Source organism: Amblyomma maculatum, chromosome 10 (genome assembly GCF_055883805.1).
Source record: "Amblyomma maculatum isolate TAMU_Amacu chromosome 10, ASM5588380v1, whole genome shotgun sequence".
NCBI classification, from domain to species: Eukaryota; Metazoa; Arthropoda; class Arachnida; order Ixodida; family Ixodidae; genus Amblyomma; species Amblyomma maculatum.
The window spans coordinates 95330522-95356090 of record NC_139353.1 but is presented as its reverse complement, the minus strand read 5'-3'; the positions used below and the strand labels follow the sequence as shown (position 1 = coordinate 95356090).

The following is a 25569-nucleotide window of genomic DNA, read 5'->3' as shown; positions in this document are numbered from 1 at the left end:
CTCGTTTCCCACCTATGCACATACGTACGGCAAGATTAAGAGAGGCTTTGTAAATGTATATGTCGGGTGGTTTTTCATATAATTGTGAGCTTATTACTGTATGCTAGTAAAAATGTGGGATATTATTAGAGGAAAAAAGTAAAGGAACCAGCTTTAGGCGAAAAAATGTGGATATACGGTAACGAGGATCTGTAGAAGAAACTAGGGAGCAGCTAGTAAAGATATTGCGTCATGCCTTTAAAGGCGGAGTTTGTCTTCCAAATGCTTTTCTCGACGTCTTCCTTGTGAGTTAAAAGTGCACTAGCAGTCTAAACACAATACTTGCAATATTAATTGCATGAAAATGTACATTCGAGATTGCACTCGCTCTTTTGTTTGTTTGTTTGTTTATTGTGCATAAAGCAGTTCCATGGGGCAGAGACAAAATGCGACAGCAATGATCGCCTGACTGGGCCATGTCCCTGCAAAAAATTAAATTGCACCACAACAGCACCGCACAAAGCAATGACCTCGTACAAAGCAATCTTGTACACGAACAGAGGGAATTCGTCGATGTTAAGAGAAATAAAGAGCGACGTGAATACCAGCACTCGGTAAAGAAATGGTACAATTATGTAACAGCTTAAGTACAGAGCAGACTACCAGCATCAGTTGAATACTAATATACAAATACAAACAGTGGGCATATTCCATGGCTTCAGGTTTAAATATACCATACCTTACAAAGTATTCGGACACGCGTTCATATGTCGATACGCAAAGAATTAATGTCAAAAATGTCTTTTGCATCAGATATAACTAAAGGGTTGATTTTGAGGCAACACCCCGAACAAGTAGACAATAAGTCAACCGTAAATGAATTGAGGCCAAATATACAGGTAGCTGGCGTTTTAGGTTCTTTGGCAGGTATTTGTCATCCAAGGAACACTTGTTTGATTCGAACCTCACCCACCAATATGAAAAGAGCTGCCCGATTTAGCAATCGCAGATTATTCGTTCGTATCACGGTGTGAATTCACACAACCAGCCAACTTATATATTCTCCGCTTGGATTTGTAGCAGTTGCTCTAGTAATACAGGCCAACGTAATTTTCTCCTCAATTTCCCTTCATTGGCATTTTGTTAAACCCCATGAGAATCCTCGTTTTGGTGGAGCAGGCTGTCCGACGTTTTTGCTGCTTAAATTTCTACTGTTTGGTCAAGACGACATTGTTTCAGTTACCTTCATACCGGTAGCATCCATGAAGTTAATAACGAAGCCTACAGTAAACGTAAACTCTCAAGCCGACTGAAACAACTTGTTTTAGCAGGCGGTGCATTAAAATAGCTTAACAAATTTTGTTTTAACTTACAATGCATTTGTTACGTCCGTCCATGAATAGGCTGCGCCCGTTTGATTTTTTTTTACTGAACAAGACACAACAAAATCGAAGTACAAAAGAAGGCGGTTAGTTTAATATTTAAGAAATACAGAGCAACAGACAAGCAAACTAAAGTAAGAAGAAACAAAGACTATAAACACTCTTCGAACTTGAGCTAATTTACAAGGCTGAATTGATACATCAACAAAGTAATTGGCAGTAAAAATTGCATTCGATCATACAAAAAACATCACTTCCTGCAACTATATATCTAACACGTAAAAAGCAGCTCTAATCGTGTTTTGAATACCATTTGCACACCGACTGCTAGAAATACTCATTTTACCCACTAGCAGAAAACCAATAGAACCACCCGAGTCCATACCTCATTACTAATCTTCATATAAAAAGTTTGCAACCACATGAAATTTTTTAATACCCATAGAATAGTAAGTTTGTTTGCATGGTCATGTTTTTCTGTAGATTGTAAATTGCGTACTGTCGTTTTCAAACATTGTAATCATACACAAGCATAAAATTATAGGCAGTAGTATGTTCGTGCTATGTACGATCATACTACTCCTTACAATATTCACATCTGCAAAGTGTCCGAAATGGCAATTTTTGTACCTATAACTGATAAAGTGCTTGCCTACTCTGACAGATCTTGAAAAATGAAATAGCTATTGGTTCCTCTCTGGCACTCACCCTACTCGTATCAAGACGTATCTCCGCTGATTTAGCCACCTTTAAGCACGAATCAAGTTTTCGCGCTGGCCGCTTTAATATGTTTGCGAACAAAATGTAGTGCATGATTTACAAGGAGGTTGAGCACGAGACAGAGAAGGACAAGAATGGGACACACGACGAGTGCTCGTCCTCTGTCTCTCTCTTGTCCTCGTCTGTCTCAGGCTAAGCCTTCCGTTTAATTATGACCTACCTACTAGCCCAGAATTCCACTTTGCAAACGTATTGCACATAACTAGAGGGAGCGGGTTCCGGCAATTGAACATGATAGTGCGAATTTTCACGGCTCTTGTATTTAATTGTGGCAATGTAGTCGCCTGTAACCCTTTTCTGGCAAGAAATTTACAGCAAGTGCCTCCACTTTCGTAGACAATTAGCGCTTTGATCAAGTATTTGCGTTGCTTATTGAGCTAATATTTTAATACGATACTGCGTTATCAGCTTGCAGCACTGTTTCTGAAGTGTTAATAGGAGAAGTGCCGTTAGGTGACATTTATATATCCCTGCAGGCTATCTTGATATGAATTACCCAAATGGATGGTTTCTTCGCATTTTTAATGCTGCGTGCCCATGTTTTTGTAGGATTCATCTACGAGGTATATGCTTTGTTTTGTTTCTATTTTCGATGTTTGTAATCAGTACTTAAACTTCCTTCAATATCTTTTATCTGCCCTCTGAAACTGTCACCGATTCAATTTACCAGAAGTCGCTGCACATTTCTTTACTAAAATGTGACATTATAATTTCGTCACGTTTTGCTTAAATTCTTAGAACACAAACTTAAGGTTACTCAAACTGTAAATGCAACGAATGACATGATGTGCGCAAACGTACTTCACAGCCTGAGAAAAACCGCTGATGTCGGGCAGAAACAATGAACTTGTTGTTTCAAAGAGAAATTTTCTAGGCTGAATGACGCTTATGCATCATACTATGGTGTCCGCAGGCCTCTAGCATACACACGCCGTGAAATGCGCCATGAGGGTGCGGTCATGAAGCAATGAAAAGCTGAAATAGTGAATGAATTAAAGGCAGTGATAACTGCATATTTTAAATGTAATCCGTACTTAGGATAAACCTAGCTAAATTACCTGTTTAAGCTTCTTTTTCATGCCCTTGGTAAGCGACTGCTTGATTCAGCAAATGCTTTCCACACTTACACTTTCCACATCATTACGCAGCTATCCACATATGAATCAATGAAATTTTGAAGGAGACGTTCAAATGAAATGGATTAAAGCATTTGCCCTTGAGAGATGAAATTTACACTATCAGTTCTGAGAATAAAAATTTCTCAGATGAGATGAAAATTGGATATCATCGGGTAGGCTGTCGTCTAACGGCGAAATACTTTGCGACCCATATAGCGAAGAAAACAATGTTCACAGCAGCCACTATGTGAAGAAGCACGTCGTAAGATCCAAGTTGATCCCGGCATAATCCTGTAAAATAAAAAAGAAGTATATAAATTGCCAAGAATTAAGCATTGCAGTTTGGGCGAACAAAGTCAAAACCTATTCGGGGCAATAGTTCCATGTCTTACTAAATTTAGTTTTAAGCGTGACCGCGCCGCTATTGGATGGAGCAAGCTTACATGTGCTCGGAAGAATATTCAAATTATCTATACAACAATAAGCGAAAAATATCAGCTCCAGTGTAAACTTTTCTTAGCATTTGTTGCGTTTGTTTTCGAATTCTCGCAGCTTTAATGGGTCCCTCTGGGCAATGGAATGAGCACTGAGTGCTTGCCCAACAAGGTGACTTCTTGATGCACACTACCAGATTGCTCTAGATCACGCGTGCACCCATCAACAGCATTTAACACTAAATCCGACTTTGATGAAGCATCGCAGGTAGATTTCCCAGTCGTGCTTGACTACATCACAACAGGAACGACACCTGTCCTCCCCTCGGGGGGCGTCGAGTTGAGGTTCTGGCAGCTACCACTAAGAATCGTGTTTTCAAGTTGTACAAAACAAGGATTTTCTTTATATTTGGAGCCCACGGGCCCTTCTCTGGCTTGCGAATACGTGCATGATGTTTGCTAGACCGTTCTGCGATATGTTCGCGCACTTTTAGACATCGCACCTTCAACATTTTGAGCAGTTCCGAATATAGTCCAAGAGGGGATCGACGTACAATCACCGCAGTTCCAGAGCGGTAGCTTCTGGCTTAACTCCTGAGGTCACTGTTGCATATCGGCCCCGTGTAATCTGTGATGGAGTGCTCCATTGTACAAAATTTGTACCCTATACTGTAACCTTCTAGGCGAAATATTGCACCCTTCTGGGCCGGGATTGGCTTGACAGGTTGCCGCTTGACTGGAAAACCATCAGCAGCGTTGCAGAAAACGCTGATGTCAAGCCTCTATGGGAGAAATTTCCGGAAGTTTTTCGTGCTACACCGGGAATGGTCCGCAAGTTTGAAGCCAAAATAGCCACAGATCTCAACTGCATGCCAATTTTCTGCAAACCCAGATATATGCCTTTCGCTATGAAAGACGCAGTCGCTGAGGAAGTTCGAAAGCTGGAAAGTCAATGCATTCTAAAGAAAGTAGCAACGATCAAGTGGGCCATACTCCCATTGTACCGGTCCCAAAGTGCTTTGGTGGAATAAGAATTTGCGGAAACTGTACAGTAACAATCAATCAAGTAGCACTCAAGACGGATTGTTAACGCCCCCCCCCCCCCCCCCCTACCGCTTCCTGAGGATCTGTGTTCAATGCTAGCAAGTACTTTGTGTGCTGGATTTGTCCTCTGTGTACCAGCATGCTCCTCTCGCTGAACTATCTAAGCCACTGCTTACGATAAATACGCATCAAGGGTTGTACGAATTCCAAAGGCTACCATTCGGAATTGCCAGTGCACCAGCCTTGTTTCAGACCATGATGGACAAAGTTTTGGAAGGAATTCCTAACGTCGGATGCTACATAGACGACATCATTATGACAAGCAGCAGCACAGAAAACGCTGTGATAATGATAAACGCACAGAAAACGGAAGACAGCTACAACCCTACCATTAAAATCCTGAAGCAGTTAAGCTATCACATCATCACAATAAAAGAGAAAAGGGCAAGTTTTTTCACGGTTCAGTTGTCTATCTAGGGCACAAGGTCTCGAAGGAGGGAATTTATCCTACTGCTGAGAAAATAAAAGCAATACGGGATGCCCCAGAGCCTAGTAACATCTCAGAACTGAGGGCCTACTTTTGTCTTCTAAACTTCTATGGAAGGTTTTTGCGGAATTCGGCAACTGTGGTCGCACCTGTTTATGAGCTTCAAAAAAGTCCGTAAGTGGTGATGGACAGAACAGTGCAAGAAGGCATTCGAAGCAACTAGCGAAATGATTATGAACAGCAGAGTACTAGCCTTCTACGACGTCGCAAAGCCAATCGGGCTTAGCTGTGATTCGTCCGCTTACGGCTTGGGAGCTGTTGTTTTCCATGAAATGACAGACGGAACTGAGCGGCCTATTGCATTCGCTTCACGCGCTTTAACAAGTTGCGAAAGGAACTATGCTCAAGGTGAAAAAGAAGCGCTCGCGCTATTTGGGTTGCGGCGGTTTCATCGTTACTTGCATGGGCGCAAGTTCACTCTTTACACAGACCATCAGCCCCTTATCGGACTTCTTGGGCGTGACAAGCCGTTGCAATCTTTAGCACGGAGTGCAGACGTGGGCGCTGTCGTTAACAACGTATCAGTACGATCTTAAGTTTCCAAACGGCAAGAAATGGAAGTCGCTAACGCACTATCACGACTACCGTTGTCGACCGCTTCAAGCAACGACGAGCCGGAGAGTTTCGCAGTTTTTGATGCAACCCCGCTAACAGCTAAAGAAGTCGCCCGGGAAACGAAGCGAGACTACCTACTAACACGCGTTTTAAGCTACGCTCATTCGGGATGGCCAGATCATTGCTCTGAAGAACTGCGACCGTTTTTCTAACGCAGAGATGAACTGTCTGCAGAACAGGTATGCTTGACTTGGAGCAATCGGGTGATCGTGCCAGAAACCTTGCAGGAGCAGGTGCTCTCGTTGCTACACGAAGCTCCCCCAGGGATCACTCGCATGAAGATGCTGGCGAGGGCATACGTCTGGTGGCCTTCCCTCGGCAAAAACATAGAAGAGACTGTTTGAAATTGTCACGTTTGTCAAGGTACCCGTTCAGCAAAGTGGGCAGGGCCTCTGAAACCCTGGAGATATCCAAAAAAGTTTGGGATAGAATTCACGTTGACAATGCTGTAAAAGACGGCGTAAATTTACTAGTCTTGGTAGAGGCGTACTCTAGGTGGATTAAAATGTTCGCAATGAGATCAACGACAACAACCAAGACACTGGAAAAGCTGGACACAATGGTCTTCCTTGAAGAAATTGTTACCGACAATGACCCACAATTCACTTCGGAACACTTTGGATATTTCATGAGCAAAAGAGGTATCATGCCGCTTCGAATGGGGCCGATGAGCGACTGGCGAGAACAACTAAGGATGCTCTCCTAAAGCAGGTTCTGAGCGATGCGAATGCTGCAGTGAATAGTACAGTACAAGAACGTTTGAAGAAGTTCCTGATTTTTTATAGAAACACTCCGCACTCAATGACTTCGCGTACACCCGCTGAAGTTTTCCTGAAGCGTTTGCCTAGAATTACATTGTCCCTTCTAAAACCAAGTATTGCAGGGGACATGGCTGAGCGTCTCAGAAGAGACACTGAACAAAGCAACGACTGAACTGGACCCGCAGAATCCTTCTCCGTAGGGGATGAAGTATACGTGAAGGCCATACAAGGTGAGCCTGTATCATGGAACGAAGGTACGGTCAAACAATTTGCCAGTCCAGCCACATACATGATAGGAGTTCAAGGTCGACTACAGTTCACTCACGTTGACCACCTATGGCCAAGACAACCTACTGTGTGGAATGAAGCCACAAATAATGCGACGCAGTTACCATGTTCAGGGAATGAAGATATCGGTCTGGGAGGCTCAGAAGTTCAAAAAGGTCTTTGCCAAAAATTCTCTTCTTAAAAGGTCTTTTCCAGATTGCCAAGGCGTGAAAGCGAGGTGCAAATCCAACCTTCTCCAAGGGATCAAATTTGGGAAACCGCACCAGAGCCGTGCCAGTCTGACGATGAGTCGTCACCGACACCGCCACCCGGCCTACCAACAGTTGCAAGAGGAGGCAAATTCCAAACTCAACACGACTGGGTGAAACCTCGTAGTAGAGGAGCGTAATTCTACAGATGGCCAGTCACCAGCACTATTACTCCGACGAATCACTCGCGTGCAACCCCCCCCCCCCCCCCGAAATATCGCTACAGAAGATTACAAGAAGCAGTGCAAAAATTAAGTGGCATTTGTTTTCACCAAGAAGGGAGGAATGTGATATCTGACAAGACAAGACAAGACAAGGCCTATATATAAGCCGAGGCGTCCGTTAATAAAGTTTCACTTCCGTTCCTGGCTGCTTGCGTTTGTGACTTTCTTCGGCCACGACAGAACAGTAACCAATTCTGTATCCGCGATGTAAGTACAGGGGAGGGAGGCTACGAACAGATGTTTGAATGCAACAAAACACAAATCACCCAAAAATATGGAGCGTTTTAGAGCGACAAAAGCAACGCTTCAATAAACTGTCTTTTTGGTCCTTCCTCGAATATGAAGTTGAATTTTAAATTTAAACTCATAAATCCTTTTTTCTCTGCATGACGTCTGTTTTATAAATATTTATTTGGAAGTTGAATAAGTTTGGGTTACCGGCTCCTTCCCGTTTGTATCGCACATTCACAATGCCCACCTTTATCCACCTTCAACCGTCGAGCCTTCGCTGATTAGATTGCCCGTCTCGCAATCCTTAAGTCCTGTGTTCGATTCGCACTCCGTATTGGTAAAGCTCAATTTCTTTATTTTGTTACAGCAGCCTGGCTAAGAAATTCGAAAAGAATGCGAATATTTTCCAGAAACTTCCTAATATGCACGGCTCACAACAAAAGTAATTTCTTCGCAGTATGCACAGACGGAAGAAGAAAGATAAAAATACACTGTTTCAAGCATTTCCGTATGAAAAATGTGAGAGATATGTAACTCGGTGCGACCGGTGGAGGTTGGCTGTATAGCAAGACGAATGTTTGGACTTTCAACCTGCTCTCTCAAAGTGGCAACGTAAAATATATTATTAGATATATTCAGAGCGTAATAGTTATACAATGGAAGGACGTATATTTAGTACCAATTTCGTTATTATTACTTTAAGGAGAGCAATATCAAATTGTAAAACTGAACGTGATCATCGTTAAGAAAGAGTACGTTTTGAAATATTATTATGTGGCAATGTGGTTCGAAATATGAACTGTCACAAATACGCAGCTGAATGCTTGTTGCTTTGCACATTAAAAAAAAACAGCTTTGCTGTGCATGGTACTACCTTCAAAATTAAGTTCGCGCTTTCTCAGTTCAGTTCAGTTCAGTCGTGTCCGACTCTTCGTGATCCTATGGACCATATCACGCCACGATTTCCGGTCTCTCACTATCTTCCTAACATCACAACTTCATCTTCAGTGCCTCAAGGATGCCATCTAACCAAAGCGTTCGCTGCCTACCCCTTCTCCGGTGACTCTCGACCTTTCCCAACATCAAATCTTTCTCCAGCGACTCCTCTCTTCTCATCAGATCATCACGCTTTCTACATCATTAAATACTCAACTCAAATGGCATATATATTTGATGCATAACATGTGCGAACGAGGTGAGTATATAAATCTTCAATGTGTGAAAGCCAGATGAAGGAGCTTTAGGGTGCACATATTTGACGTTAGATATTTAAAGCCACAGAATGCATTATGTAAACTGGAAAAAAGAACTCACAATTGATGTTTATGGCCTGCTTTATTACCATTTAAATCAAAATAAAATGTCGATAGATTATCTTATTTACTTGGTCGTCTAATAACTACCTCTATTTGTGCGTTATGTACGCATTTTGGTACAACCCATTTACAATGCAGCAACAAAGAAGTACCGCTAGAGTATGAAATACAAATCTCTATATATTAAGGAACAAGAATTATTCGTTGTTTTATTACCTCAAGCATGCTATATTCGTGAACAAATGTCGACCTGTCACAAATTTATTGCACAATAATTCATTCTATCAAAAGACTTGATATGTTGAGAAAGCGAAAATATGATACATATATTATCAGGTTGCTACAAAACATGCGCCTGTTGGAGAATATTTACAAACTTTATTCCTTCACGAAATAAGGAATGGCGAATGAGCATTGTGGTGTCCAACTACTGCGCCTCTTTTTGGCACTTCATGTACTAAACCTTAACAGACTTTAAAAAACTTCCTTATGATTCACAGGGAGAAACACTTACATGGTATCAGTGGACGCTTCAAATTTCTGTGGTGCAATCCGACATACACAAGACGTGCTGATAGGTCGCTAGAAATGGAGAAAGTGCGCAGTTCTCGCCTCACTATACTTTCTCATGCTAGCTTTATTTGGGCTGACATTTCTTTCATTATTTGTGTGCTAACATCTTATTAGAGTAATGTGAACATTGCCGTCACTTTCTCTCTTTTTTTTTGTTTTCGTCCTTCTGGTTAGGTTGAAAGCAATTTTTGCCTCTTTTTGAAATTTGATGTTTTCCCTTCACCACTTCGTCTACATCTGGTCCATGTTCCGTACCCACGCATATTAACGGAGCGCACTAATTCGAATAAACTGAAGAATCATGTACTCATATGCCTTCTGCCTCTGAGTTATATTTCAATTTGCACATTTTACAGACGCAATTGGTCCGATACTTGAATTTCAAAAGGCAGATTTATATATATTATTCTTTATTTATTTCAAAAATTTTATTCGTTCCTTCTCATGGTGTTATCAAGGAAAAAACACTGGTTATTACCCAAAAACGTGGCGCAACAAACACAAACACAAGCGAAGAGACACAACACATTTCTCGGTATTATGCAGAACCAACTAGTCCCTGAAGCTGTTCTTTTTAAAAACACTGGTGCTTATACAGCCCCCAGCCTGTGTACAAACAGAAAAAGAAAAGGCAATTTACTTACCAACCAGAAGTGGCCTGGCTGTTATTACAATGCCAATGTAGAATGACACTCCACCCATGAGAAGGGGCAGTATTGTGATCCCAAAATCCTTTACAAGAGCGGGAGCCTGGAGCGAGATCCTAGATCCGTTGCTGACGCCTACAGCCACCGAACAGACCAGCATCGCCGGGAAACTTCTGAGCCAAACGAAGACTTCCAAGGCGATTGCCTGCACCAGGAAACCGAGAAACATGCAAGCCTCCAGGCTCAGTACTTTGGAGTCGATAACCAGTCCACTCAGGGGCCTAAACACAAGGTCACCGACGCCGAAGGCGTTCACGAAAAGCACAGCACGAGCGGGAGCGACTCCCCGATCGGCAGCAATGTCCAACAGTACGAGCAGAAATGTCGCCATTCCGAAAAGGACCACCGCAAAGCTCAAGGCAATCACGGTAAATGATAGCGTCAAATACTCCTTCGGGATCTTCGAAATCGCACGCGAGCATAGGCCTTTCCACTTTTGAACTGTGGATGCGAAAGACACTACATGCGCGACTTGACCGTTCTGGGTGTTGGCCTTGGTAGGCAAAGGCTTGATGAGTCCAAATGGTTGCGATTTTTGCGACGTGAGTTCGGAATCGTCTTGTGCATTTGTCGCTCCTAAATTATCCGGGCTTGCGTTGTTTTTGGTCACCGCAAGTTCAACATTGTTTGACATTTGCCCGTCTTTAAGGAGGGATGAGTGGTTCTGGCGTTTTAACCAGCCCGGACTACGAAGAACAATGGCCGCCGGGAACGCATTTAACGTGAGGCCACCGAGTAGAAGGAAAGTGCCGCTGATGCCGTAGGTGGACCGGAACAGTTCAGCCAAGGGTGGAGCGAACAGCATGTTTAGTCCAGAAAAGAAAAAGATGAGGCTGCAGGCTGTCGTTCGCCGTTTCTCGAAGTGTTGCGACACTAAAACGTTGGCAGCGACAAAGATGCCCGAGATCGCCACTCCTGCAACGATAATAAGAGTATGTGTGACGATTTTGCATAAAAAAATGGAAAGAAATCCTGGAAAGAAACGCATGCACTCAGTTCACCACCATTCATCAGGAAAGTGTTTTGTAAAGTATTAGTAAAACTAAGGAAAAGGTATCGTTATGAATGCACTTAAATATCCAATAATTATAGACTGGTCAACCAATTAAGGTATAACAATATGCCGCTCATTGTCTTCAGTAATTGTCGACAGTGCTTCTGAAAGTCCGCATCATTGACTGAACATTCTATACAGAAAAATGTATGTGCTACATGGTGTACGTGGCTTAACGTCAGTAGAAGCATCTGCTACTAGATATGGCATAGTGCAGAGCTCCGCGTAAATTTCGACCACTTGGCTTTTACAACGCGAACACCACATACACGCGTTCGTCTTAAGCTTCACCTCTATTAAAAAGCAGCTGTAGCAGCAGCGATCGGAGCAGCGAAAGTCGTCAACCCGTTTTATGACACCTCGATGGTGTTAGGTCCTATTTACTTTTAGTGACTGGGTCGTTGGTGTCTCCAAATTTTTTCACAGAGCCAAAGCTGTATCTTCTTGTGAAATTTGGAGTACCAACAATTTTTTCGGTGTTCGAATTGAAGTGTGTTTATGAAAATTTTCTCGGTTATATAATAATAAGCTATATTGTTTCGATTGAATTTCGAAATAGCGGTAGCATCAGAAATAAAAAGCCGATTTTGCTTGACATCACGACTTCATGCGGCATTATACAATCCCGGCTTCGGCAGCCGCTTTTGGATGGAGTAGAAAAGAAAGGCGCCCGTATGCTGTGCGATGTCAGTGCACGTTAAAGAACCCCAGGTGGTCATAATTTCCGGACTCCTCCACTACGGCATGTCTCATAGCCTGAGTCGCTTTGGGTTGTTAAACCCTACAAACCAAACGAAACCTAACCAAATTGTCTTATTTCAGCTGGACTTTGTAAGAGAGAGAAAACTTACTGGTTGTTGGTTGTCAATATTTAAATAACACCACATAGCTAGCCCAGGCAATTAGAATTCTAGAAATAACGTTACAAAGCCTTCAGCGGCATCGAAACAACAATATAAATGTTGTTACTTTAGTCCCCAGGCAGATATATTCTAGTAATGATATAAGTGTAGCAAAACGTCACTTCCTGTCTGTTGTTCTATTGGCTGAGTTCAAACCTGCCCCTCTTTTCAGCTCATTTTCTAACATAGAATAGAGGAAATAAAGCCCCAAATCAGTTTTCAGTGCAAATCACATGGGATAAAAATAAGCATAGCACGGAGATATGTTTAAAAGCAACTCTTTGGGTCTTCAGGGCAGTAGTTAAGGTTGATTTTCTCCGTAAATAACAAGCTCAATAAACCTGGTTTTTTCCTTTAGTCACTTCTTGGTTATATTTCTAAACTGTTAATCGCTGAGGTTCCATAGTTAGGCGTATCGCTACTCAGCTGGAGTACTCATATGTTAACTGGGCCGCAACTTCAGAGTTGCAATAGAGCGCAGCAAAAAAATGCGCCCGTGGGCTGTAAGAAATAAGTTAAAGCATCCCAGGTGGTGTAATTAAAGGGGCCAATCCAAGATTAACTTAGAGTTTTTATATACACGTTTGTAGTTGATATTGACCAGAATTAGATCTGTAATGATTTTAGGGAGAATGGTACATAAAAAGCGGAAGGAAAAACAACGCTCATCAACTACAAAAGTATATATAAAAACGCTACGTTAATCTTGAATTGGCCCCTTTAATTAAACCACCTGGGACGCTTGAACTGATTTCTTACAACCCACGGGCGCATTTTTTTGTTGCGCCCTATTGAAACTCTGAAGTTGCGGCCCAATTAACACACGAGTACTCCAGCTGAGTAGCAATAGGCCTAACTATGGCAGTGGAAGGAAAAACAACGCTCATCAACTACAAAAGTGTATATAAAAATCTCTTACGTTTATCTTAGTCTCGCATATGTTGGCCCCTTTCAATGTATAATAACGAGCGCGTCATTTTCCCTTCGCTTTTCTGCTTATACCAGGCAGTCTAAATTATTCTAAATATTAAATTATACTCAGACGTCCCTTATAGTCTGAATTGCTATCAGGCGTTCATGTTCTCATGCCCCATGCCACTGTTGTTAAAGCTGTCCCGAAAAAAGAGAGCTCTAAGTACCTCTTTTAGTTTATATATTTTACCTGATAACCTGATATATTCTAGCTGGCGACAACGTTAGGTGGAGAGTCTTTATCTCCGTTTGTTTCGGAAGCTAAGTTAGGATAAAGCAACTGCAGATCGTTTACCGCACCATTTACAAAATTCCTAAATTTTTGCGCATCATTCTCGAAAGGAGACATCATTGCACATCATTCATCAATCAAATCTTGCTATTTTCAAAATTTCAAGGAAGGACTTACCGATCCTATAAATCTAAGCAATTATCAGCCGGCAGCGCGTTTGATAGAAACGCTAAAGTCAACAATGAAAAATGATCACCTAAGCTAAATAACCAATCTGTTAGGCTTACCAACAAAACCTTAATATGACACAGTATTGTAAGCGCTCCCACGCTGCATTTAAATTACTACTTGTTATCATTGGAGGATCTCAAAATGTTCACAATCATAATGTGTTATATTACTTAGCTCATTTGAATTCGCACATTTATTTGTACCATGATGCCGAAGACCTGTAGTTATAACTGCCTGGTAAAGAGCGGGCAGATCGGGGAGGGTACCCTTTATACCTAGTTTCTGTTTGCTTCCACTCCTTGTCTTTTTCAGCAAAAGTGCTAAATAAAATGTCAGGTGATGTTGAGCATGCAATGTAAAGTTTAAATGATAGTTATTATATTTCTGGTCTCTGTCGAAGTAATTATTTATTCCTTCTGGACATTGTTGGCCTGTGAACGCCATTACAGTGTGGTGGCAGAACGCATTCTAAAATTTTCCCCCAATAACATGTAATGATTATTAGAAATGCTGGATGAATAATTCAATAAAGTTACCAGTAATACTGCAAAATCATTTCATATATTCGCGTAATTTGGTTTTATTTTAAAACAATGACAATATGTCTGTTTCTGCTACTGCATATTGCAAGGCACTTCATCGGGCTATGATTCCTTGAAAACAATGAGTAGGGGTATGCATTTATGCGAAGGCCCTGCCGGAGCGCCCAGTGGCTAAGACGCTTGACTGCTGTGTGCAAGAATGGGGGATCGGATCCCGACGGCGGCGGCCGCTTTTCGGTGGAGGCGGAAACATGGGCGCCAATGTTTTGTACGATGTCAGCGCAGGTTTAAGAACACCAAGCAGTCGCAATGTCCGGAGCCTTCCACTGCTGCGCCCCTCATACCCTAAGTAGCTTTTAAACACTGAAACCCATAAACCAATCAACCAACTATTTATGCGAGGATTTCAAACGCGGTAATAAAGAATTTGCAAAAGAAAGCCTGGCAACCGCGAGCGGCCCGCTGATCCCATGCTGGCGGCCATATTTTGATCTCTTCATCCGTCAGCTCAGTGTCCGTCCGTCAGTAGCCGCCGTTATCTCCGCGCTTGTCACATTGTACCCTAGTGTGCTGTGCTTGGACCGAACTTTTGATGTCAAGAGAAGACATTGCCTGGTCGAGCGACCTCTCCTCTGTCTGTGGCGGTTTCTGTCAGCGACGCCTAGATGCGTATTTTGACAGCCGAAGCGTGGCGAGGCCCACCGGCCGGGCTGCTGAGCGAAGTTACAAACAACTCTGCGAGTCGTACAAAGACCCCTCGTTGATCCGCGTAGCGTCATCTCTATCCAGGTAGAGTATCCAAAGTTTTATTATGCGGAGATTTTTTTTTCTGTGTGCCTTTGCTATTTACTTGGAAGCTTATGAGAGACGATCGCCAGTTTGTTTGCTTGGTTTGCTCATCACCGTCGCTTCAGAGAAGAAAGCGAAACTTATCAGTGGATGCCTGCTGGGTTTCCGGGTCGCTTTGACGCTCTTTGATTGTCCGTGCTAAACTCTGACGAACCTAAGTTGTCTTCTGTGCCACGAAGTTGCCTTCTGTGTAATTAAATTATTGAAATAATTGAAGAATGTGTTCAAAGGTGTCAAATGGCTCAGAAGTGAAAGGCAGAGTTTGCCGATGCCGAGTATTGCTGTATTAAAATATAAAGTATTAAAAAAAGTAAAAAAAATGATAGAAGGAATAAAATAAATAAAAGAAAAAGAGAACCTAAAAATTCAGAACGCGAAGAAAGAAAACATCGTCCATTCATCCGTCCGTTTCCGTGTGTGCGTGTGTGTGTATGTGCGCGGAGAGAGACGGAGAAAGACGCTATCACGTCACACCCTTAACGGCTTAACGGCGGAGTTTAAGTGTCGCCCTAACTTTTTTATACCAATATTGTAAAATCTGATTTTACGAACACAGCCCGTTGCACCAGTCGCAAACACTGCGCAGTAATATGAGCTGACTTTTCAAGTTTATTTTCGTTTCAGACGAGTTCCTCTTTACCGAACCTTCCCATGTCAGCGCTTGCATAAGAGGTTAGATGCCTACTATCTGACAGAAGAAATAAACAAGAAATCGGCATCCTCACAAAGTAATCTGAATTTCAGGTGTTTGTCAATTACCGAACTATTGGGCAACTCGATAAAACACACAAAAGTTAAACGCAAGCTTCGTTATTTTATCAACCGCTCTGGCAGGTACTAATAACACAGAATACAAACCTGAGCTGCACGCTCTGGACACGTGCCGGATTTCGCACGCATCATCACGCGATAACACTTTTCTAAACGGGCTGGACGTGAGCATAATACGGCACACTAGTGGGCTGTCATCTTTTCCTGCTGTACAAGACGCTGGGGGTTTGACAGCCGCTTTTGTAGCCTGAAACACGCAGTTCGGGCGCCCTAGACAACTGTTTTGCTTTCTGCACCAAGCATTACCATTTTGTACGACGGTGAAAAGTAGCTTCGGTAATCATGCCCCTGTTATACGTCAAATACAGAATGGCGAACGCAATCTACGTAAAAAAGGCTTCAACGAACCTATTTGCACTATACGCTCGGTATAGATGCATTGCTCCGTCTGCCGTGTCCTTCATCGCAGCACAAGCTTATCCTTCAAGTTCACAAGACACCATATAGCCCGCCGAACAACCTTGCTGGTTTAGGTGATAATACGTTCTGTGAGCTAGCTCCCAGTCAGACGGACGTGCAGTAATGCTTCACATGATGCGACACCTGTAAGCCGATTAGGATTGCAAACGAGAGATCGCATACACGCGTGTACCTTGTTTCCGTGCGCGTCTACGACGGTGCGCTGGCTGCAGAAGGGCACGCAGAAACATGCTGGCATTCCAAATAGAGCTTTGTACTAGCAGTGACTACTGTGATGTTAAAAAAGAAACAATCGCTTGTGAACATTCCAACGCAGCTTGCGGTGCATGCACGGCTACCACGAAGGCGCACGTTGGCAGCACTCTGTGAGAGGCGCGGGCAGACGGATCAAAAAATGGCCGCCGCGTACAGTTTGTCTTTCTTTCACTAGATGGCGCTAACTTTTGCAAAGCCTCTGATTGACCATATTATACTCGAATTTAATGGTATCCATCCGGAAGTTGATGCAGGCGCAATCACTGTTCCTGAAGTTCTGGGGTTTAGAGATACCAGTGGCCGGGTGAATAAACCGGCGGTGGAAACTAGCAAAAAACGACTGGAAGATTGGTGGCTTAAAAGCAGAGAAGTGACATAATGTTAGTAATGTAGAAACAAAAATTTAATAAATAGAATGATGGTTTAGTTAACCAATCTAAATCAATAATAAGATATAGGGAGAAAATGAGCATGATAGCTACTGCTACCACCCCATTTCGAAGGGGACGCTCCTATACTCCATCCATCCATCCTCTATTGTAGTCATAATGACCAACATTCCGTCTGGCTACTTAGGCCTACAATTTTAAAGAAAATCGACATAGATTCTAGTAAAAATAGACCATGTAGTCAAAGGCTCCCATATACTCTGCGGTAAAGATACCTTCACGAAATAATGTAGTACTTTTTCTTACCGAAAACAACTCCGTAAACGAAGATGAGCTGCGGTAGGCTATTGACAAAAGCACAGGCGACAAGTGCACCACCCGCGGTGGCTGAGCATGAAAGTAGCATGACCTGGCACGAGAACCGCTGGCAAAGATACCCCATTATTGGACCTGCAAAGAAAACAAAAGCACAAAGATATATTTTTTGAACACTTCGAGGCTGTTTCTACTGAAGTCGGACACAGTTTGTTGCCCGTCGAGGTACCTCGCTATCAGTGTTCTACCCTGATCATGGTGGCCTGCTTTAGGGATTCTTTTGTAGCAACCTCAAAAAAACAAAAATCTACTACCCTTATTGTGGGTACTGCTCGACTTTTAGCATGAACAATCAAAGAACGGGGAGGGTTTTTTTGCGAATAGGCGAACACTTCACTTACTGTAAGCAGTAAGGTGAATGTGGGGGCCCACCCTCCACAACAATTCAAAGCAAGTCGGCACAGCGGAACGTGAAGAAAGCAGCGTTCTTAAATGCAGAAAGATGAACTTTTTTTTTCTTTATATACACTTTGGTTGAAATGACAGAATTTTAAAAAGTTGATTAGACCTCAACGTAGCTCTACTGGACGGTTACTTTTACTCACCCCGACGGCCAGTAACTTCAGAGTCTTACCCTCATTTTATATTTTGAAGCCGGAGTAACATGAAAGGAGAAAATAAAATGACTTGAGCACTAAGTAAAAGAGTCTGCAGATGAAATATTTGGCTTATTGAATATTAAGACGCAAAAGTGACCAAGGAAACGATACGCTGAACCCAAAATTATAACATGAATGTATGGGCGGACTTGTCTCGTATCTATAGATGAAAATGCTTGTTTGTTGGAGAAACCTGCGAACTTTGATGAACCAACAAGTGCTTGTACGCCTGAAAGTAGAATAGGGTGTAATGGGAAATCTTGTATTAAAACGTAAAATATTTGTTTCCTTAGTTCTTCAATTTGTGCAGTGCAAATTCAGATGTGCTTTAGTGTCGTACCACCGGATGGTTTGAAGACCGTGTCTTGCTTTGTAAGGACAAATTTATTAGTATGGTGCCTGTGCCCTAAAGCGACATACAGTTACTTCCGTACAACGTTTCTGATGTTTACATAGCTTGCACTCTCCTAAAATGGGCATCCAGAATGAGAGTTGTTAAACTGGTCTTGTCCTGCTCACCAGCCATTTATCTGTTATTTTACTGTGTATCATCTTCAAGTAATCTTTTTGTCCTATTTTCAGTTGTTTTATTTGATCAATCCGATCTTGCGCAGCACATGAATCTGCTTTCTCACTACCCCTATCCCAGCGCGGCTAAGTGCCCAGCAATACCTTATGTTTTTGAGTTGTGGCTTTACCTAGTCTGTGTTTGATGTTTCCTGTTAAATGTTTTTCAGCATTTCAGGCTTGCAGTGCCGTAAGCATGCTATAGGAATCAACCTGTGGTGCCGAAGGCCCCGTCAGGTGACTTGTACGTCACCTTTAGCCTCGGTCCCACGGCAAAAATTGTATTTTTGCTACAAAGTGCAATAAATAAATAAATAAATTTAGCTGATGCTGTTTTTAATTATTTCTTTGGCTCTGTGATCTGCAGCATTTGGTAGCAAAAACTGATGCACCAGTGGTAGTTCTATTAATTTGTTTTGCTTTTGCTTGGGAATATTGCACTTCTTACTTGAATTTCTGTTTGCGAGTCATCAGTAAAAAAAGTTTTGTAGGCACCATATTTTTCTTGCTGTGTGAAGCATGGTTGCAGGTAGTGCTCCTCTGACGTGTACTTTTTCCGCAGAGGTATAAGCGTGAAGACGTATACAGTAGGAAAGGTCTACCATGGTGGCAGATATTCATTTCTCTGTACAGTGTTGGGTAGAGATTCAGTTAAGATTGCTCTTTGCATTAAATTTAAATCGTAGCACCACCTGACTGAAAAAATATGGTTTGTTGCAAATTTTGTTACCTGCGGGCACTTGGCAGCAGCAGAATAACAGAGATGTTTTAGGACAGAAACAATTTGTAGGATGTATTTGCAGTTAGGGCGGTTCTGAGATCCTCTAGCCAAGATTCAACTGTTGCAACGTAAAGGCTGGCAGCACGGGATGTTCTCTTTTCGGTAGATGATATGCGCAAATCAAGATTATGAACACGGTCTTGTCTTTAAAAGTAGGATTTATTTTCTGAGACATATATTATGCACTCGTTGGCAAACGTAAAACGCACCACAGAGCGTTAGATTTGCAAAATACGTGCTCTATCAAATACTTGTAGTTTTTTTTAAATTACATTTAGGATATCAAGGGCTCCGTCGGCTCAATTCTTGAGGCCGTTTAGTGGGGTGAAACCGAGTTTTTTGCCAAATGCAGTGTCTAAAAACCTCTTGTTTCACTTTGATTTAAGTATAGTGTGGAAAATGTCACCTCGTCTGAATTCGAAGACAAGTACTGTTGTTTGAGAAACAACCTCAACTTCTTTCCATCTGCCTATTTACAGTTTATTTACTGACATTCTTATTTTTCTCTTAGATATGCTCGAAGGACTTCATGCTATTTGCATGTGATGTACGTAAACAGAGTACATTATGGACTTGGCGATTACTTTACCTAAGGAATTGATTTTTGTGAAAAGTGTTTTGCTTAGTGTGCGCACCTGGGATACAACGTTCCTATATGTGACTGTCACGGAGAATTTGCATCTAGACGGGCTCCGAATGACCGGTTCGTTAGATGTCGCTCAAGCAGTCCAGTACCCTGCCGCGGATACTTATGTCTCTATATACCAAAGAGAAAATCAAACTTCCACGCGATTATAGGCCTTCTCCAGTTCAAAGAACACCCAGGTACAGTGCTGCCTGTACATGAACGCCTACCGAATTCTGTTTTCGGGGTAAAAAGGGTGATACCCTCTTCAAGACGCTTTTTAAAGCCACATTAATGGGTATCAGGAAGTTCCATGCTTCGAGAACAAAGGTGATTGATATGTTTACAAAAATTTTAAACTATTTTTTCATAGAGCTAGTAAGGGATATTGGTACGCAACTGCAATGGATATTGGTAGTTTTCACGGTTTAACAAAACTTATTTTGCGGCTAGTTTCAACGCTTCCAGTATTTTCATATTTTTCTTGTTAACCGTATTTTAACAAAGCTTCAGAGCTTTTAAGAAGCTTTAGAGGCATCGGAAAGAATAACGTTTGTGTACATTGCCTAGGCCTGTTGCGGTATTTCTTTCGGAGATTAAAAATTTTTCATTCTGTTATTGTACAAAGTTGATCGTAGTCGTCTTGTATCCCCGCTCTGAAGGAAACGTTTTGTTCTTTTGATGTTTTCTCTTTTTTGTATGCGTGTGTTTATTCAGACGAACTTGAGACTTCAGCAATACACGTATATAGTACATTAGCTTGTTATTTCAAAAACATCGGCGTAACTGTGCTGTCAACGTGGAAATACGAAGCAAGTAAAGCCTGGAGTATGGTACACATGAATCAAGACCGGATCGCGTGCACTCTCAAACTCAGGCAAAAAGAACCATTAATTTTTTCTCAGGACTTCCAAAATGCCGCGAAGTTCAGAACGATATGGTTTGATAGCCTCTGCAGTGCACAAACATGTCCGTGTCAAGCTCAACGAAATACACTTGATAATCTAGGCACCACTGTGCCGTCTACCGATGCAATAACAACCAGAGAAGATGATTTGAACGCATTGTGCGACGTCGCCAAAGCATGTCTAGAGCTCTACCACTGCGGAGCGTCCAAGCTGCATTGATCGCAATAAAGGGTATCCAATTAAGATACACGTCGTAACAAGAATATCTGTAGTGCATTAAAAAAAATTAGCGCCAAGTACACACGCAGAAAGCAATGATGTGTTTGAAATAATCGGCTTAACAGCCTGGCCGTGAGCAAAGTGTTAATTATTGAAACACCGTGCAGTCGTACCTATAGGCATGCTCGCAGCACTTCTCGACTATATACCGATCGAGAAAAATCCTGTATAAGTTGTGCTTCTCCTCGGCAAAAGAAAGGGGCAGCACTGATCTGCAGCGTTTCTTAACAATGCTTAATGCTTAGGGACATCTATCTATGGCAGCAATGAGGCAACGCGGTGGATGTACTACTATACCGCAGAGAAGGTAAACAGTCTGATTGAGGGAACGATCCAGCGAGGGCCCACCTTAGTCGCTGGAACCAGCTCGCCTGCATTCAACGAGTTATAAAATTTTGTGAGTAGATGCGCTCCATTAAGGTTTTCCCAAGGATGTGGAGACGGAAAGCAAGACGCCCTTGTGGTGTTCGATGTCAGTGCACGTAAAAGGAACCACGGGTGGTGGAAATTTCCATTGTCTTTCACTACGGCGCCTCTCATAGCCCGAGTCGCTTTGGGACGTTAAACCAAACAAACAAAAGAAACCATGAGGGTCCCCTAAATTATTGCGTACCACGCATTTCGTAACTTCGCGGCCACGCACACTCGTAATTCGGGACTCGAAACATATGCCAGACTTTACTGGTTTACGATGACACCTAGAAAAAAACCAAAGCAGCCGTGACCTTTTTACAGGTACTCCTGCCTTATCGGAACAGACAGGTGTGCAGATTAGAGGTTTCCACCCATGCTGACAGCTTTACTGTTACCAGCAGGCGGCGTACCACGGACTTAAAAGGTAACAGGATAAGTAAAGCTCACTGCGAATTATGCCGGTAATCACCGATTTACGCAGCTTTCGCAAAGTGTCGACCGACCGTTTCTACCGCAAGTGCTATGTACCCATAATATGGCATATGCTGCAACAAGATGTGATATTCTCAACGTCCAAGAGATGGCGCTAAGACGCTTTTAGAATGTCGGCGTCCATGTTTTTTTTTTCTATCTGATTTATTTTTCCACTGAATTCACGAACATCTTCCCGCATATTTGAGGGTGCTGAGCGGTTGTGTCAAGACAGATAATCTTCCGTGAGATTTATTCTGGAACTCTGCAGCGCCAATGCCTAAGCCTTCTTAACGTTCATTAAATGCTCCACTCTGGGGGCTCTACGAAGAGTATCCCAAGCTTAGCTGTGCTGTTTTCGTTGGTAACATGCATTCTCATGTCCGTCACACCTTATGTTTTGCTTCTACAAGTTCTGCTGTTTAGGGGGTAGCTGCTGTTAATTTTGATGCTGATATTGTGCATGTACTAAAGTTCTTGTTAATTTTATCGACAATGATTCCGTCAGAACACTCCACTCCTATCGGGCCCTTCTTTATGAGCAGTGACTAGTCCGCGAGGTGTATTTGAAAACCTCTTGGCCTTGTGGTGATGGAAGATGCAGATAACTTTATTGTTATGGGTCCAGGGTCATTTCCTTGAGGGCCACTTAAAACATCTCTTTTAAAATCACTATAAAGCTGATGGTGATGCAAAATCCAGGAGGAGCCAGCTCATTTTGCCCTATAGCTTCGTTGCAGGCTAGTTAATTAGGCAGACATTGTTTGTAGAATGGACAGTTGGGCGAGTTGGTACAATTGCATAGTGGGTGGAACAGCGCGAAGAGACGAAATACACAAGAACAGAAGCACGACAGACGAGCGCTCGTCTGTTGGGCTTCTATTCTTGTGTATTTCGTCTCTTCGCGCTGTTCCACCCTCTACACATTGTTTGATAGGATAATTTTTTCAAATATGTGGTCTAGCTAGGATTACGTTTGGGCTGGTTTCTCTTCAACGTCGGTGTGTACGACATGATATTTAGCAAAGTGTTGCCATATTTGTTTTTGCAGAAATATCGCTGTGCATTCGGTCCGCGATTGCTTATTACGGCGATCAGTTTGCATTGGGGAAGAAGCCACAAAAAGTGGGTTTTTTTATGTGGGATGGCAGCCACCCACCTGAGAGCCCAACGAGGTGACATGACGGGAACTTGCAAACACGTCCTGGACATGCTAGCCGTACACAGTAAATATAGCGTACCTAGGGTGGTTAGCCACGCAATGTTATACCCCTCACGGGCCGGAGCACGAAATAAAAAGCACGACAGAGGCGGAGACAGGAAAATTGCAAGAAGACAGGAAAGTGAAAGATAGGAAACGGCGACTGCCAATTTGCCCCGCAGTCTAGTCAGCCTCAGGACGGACGCTGGAGCAAAAGTTTTCATTAAACACTTGTGAGTTCACGTTTTATTCGTCCTGTCTGTTTTACAGCTGCTCAACTGCTTGCGTGTTGTAGTGCGCTGAAGGCGAATCAACCACCAGAATCTCTTTTTTCGCGGGCACGGCGATGGCACGAACGGCTAAGCATGAGTGCTGGGAGGATATGGTGTTGTACACCACACCAAACACCTGTTTTAGCAGATGCCCTCATAGAGGAAGGGGCGGGGGGGGGGAAGGGAGGGCAAGAATAAAATATATTATAAAGCAGAGATATCTGCAAAGTCTGACTGTGGATTTTTTTACTTGTCGCGTTCGTGGTTTGTGGACATGTCATTATACCATTTAAGGCTGAACGAAATTTCTGGCGCTAATTGACAGCACGGAAGATGAATATCTGAGAGCGCGCTATTCGCAGTGAGGTCTCTAGAGTGACACGAGAGTGAAAGCAGCGATGGTTTTAACCTATACGGATGGTGAACAAAATTGTTTGCAACTTATAAGCAGGTACTGCAATATCCTTTGTAGAACACTCAACAAACCTTTTATTTTAAGGGTAGTCAATGGTGGATAGAGGCCCACACCAGTCTAGGGATTGCATGCGCGCTAAATTATAAAAATGCCCGCATTTTGCGCCAATCACTGCGGTACTTTCGCATCACAGACAAACTAATTTGGGGATCCATTTCACGGCAATCACTACGCTAAGGAATCAGTCGTCATGAATGGAGACAAATTCCATTGATTCATAACATTAGTTCCATTACAAAGCTATTGTAATTTTCTGTCATGTCGAACATTCACAGAGCCTTATGAATAAAACAGGAGACATTTTCATCGACGATTCTGTAGTAATGAAGCATTTGGATTGACGTTAAAGTACGAAAAATGGCGGGCGGCTGCGGGAGGATGTACGCCGTGAGAGTCTATAAACATTCGGCAGTATTCTGCCTAGCAATGATATATTTGGAACACGTTTACGAAAGCGTCATTGAAATTATGTAAAGAAGAGTGTTTCGAGATGCTTAGAAACTTACGAGTGTACCAGTTGCCGAACTTATACACAAAGGCGAATTCTCTAGCAGAATAGTTTTTGTGAGAGAACCTCATAAATATATAAGTCGCTGCAAGCCACGGTGATAATTTGCATATCTACATTCGGCAGATTTTGTACGACAGGAATTTGCAACTAGCAGGTCACATCTTCCTAATCGAGTTTCTGCATTAACGAGCAAAAACAAAGAACAAAGCAATTCTTTTACAGCATGCATTTCTGGAAGGAGTGTGGACACAGTTTCACATTCTACGGAAACAATTTTACAGCTAATGTAGTCACTGGACGACGTCAGAGAAAGGCGAACATCACGTTTCATCATTTCTTAGAATTGACCAGTGTTTTAAATGCAGTCTATAACAGGTTTAAGAATAGCGGCAGTTAATGAGCTCACAGAGAAATGGTGCCATGCGGGCCGAATGAACTCCAGTAATATTTCAGATGGCACAATGCATACGTTAAGCTGAATGCTTCTCTCTCTCTCTCTCTCTATATATATATATATATATATATATATATAGATATATATATATATATATATATATATATATATATATATATATATATATATATATATATATATATATATATATATATATATATATATATATATATATATATATATATATATTTATCATTGTGTCCTGCGTTTTATGTTCACATTAATTTGTTTACAGTGCTTAAAGAACAGAGTGCAGATAGAAGTCGGTAACTTGAAAAGGAAGCAACTTCCCAACTCCGTATTCCCGTATTCCGAAGATACGTCGTTGGCATACCTGCTAAGTAGCCCACCGTTGCGCTGAGTACAATAGGCCATGCCGCCTCCTCCCTTTTGACCCCGAAGCTGTGGATGATTCCGTAGAAGACGACTGCCACACACTGTGGTGTGATCAAGGCCATTGATAAATGCCAGCTCAGGAAGCCCGCAGTCACCCAACTCCATCGTGAATCAACACCAAATTTCCTGTCCTCCTTGAAAGATGCCTGCTGCATTTTGATGTTCTGCTCCAACACTGGTGCCGATGAATCTGGTGCAAGGCTAGGAACGAGAAAGGAGCAAAAAACAATGGAATAATTGTCTCATCTTACAACGCTTCTACAAACATGCATGGTCAGCATATATGCAAACGGCCCGCTTTCTTTATAATTAGATTC

At 42.4% G+C, this 25569-nt stretch overlaps 1 protein-coding gene across 1 annotated transcript; it reads right to left on the bottom strand.

Annotated features, from left to right (window-relative positions):
- Positions 1–383: 383 nt before the first annotated feature.
- On the bottom strand, positions 384–25569 carry LOC146177039 (monocarboxylate transporter 12-like). Its single transcript, XM_084583069.1, has 4 exons — positions 25191–25569; positions 17231–17374; positions 10185–11162; positions 384–3550 (listed from the first exon to the last, which is right to left on the bottom strand). Exons 1-4 carry the CDS (start codon positions 25405–25407, stop codon positions 3426–3428), a joined length of 1464 nt encoding a protein of 487 aa, XP_084439195.1. The 5' UTR covers positions 25408–25569; the 3' UTR covers positions 384–3425.

What these genes read in the sequence shown, in the direction of transcription:
- LOC146177039 (XM_084583069.1), bottom strand. Translation starts at nt 25,407, where the DNA reads ATGCAGCAGGCATCTTTCAAGGAGGACAGGAAATTTGGTGTTGATTCA. An exon ending in AACGGTGGGCTACTTAGCAG is followed by an intron (nt 17,375 to 25,190) that starts GTATGCCAACGA and finishes TTTTCTTTGCAG; the next exon opens with GTCCAATAATGGGGTATCTT. An exon ending in CGTTTACGGAGTTGTTTTCG is followed by an intron (nt 11,163 to 17,230) that starts GTAAGAAAAAGT and finishes TTATCGTTGCAG; the next exon opens with GAGTGGCGATCTCGGGCATC.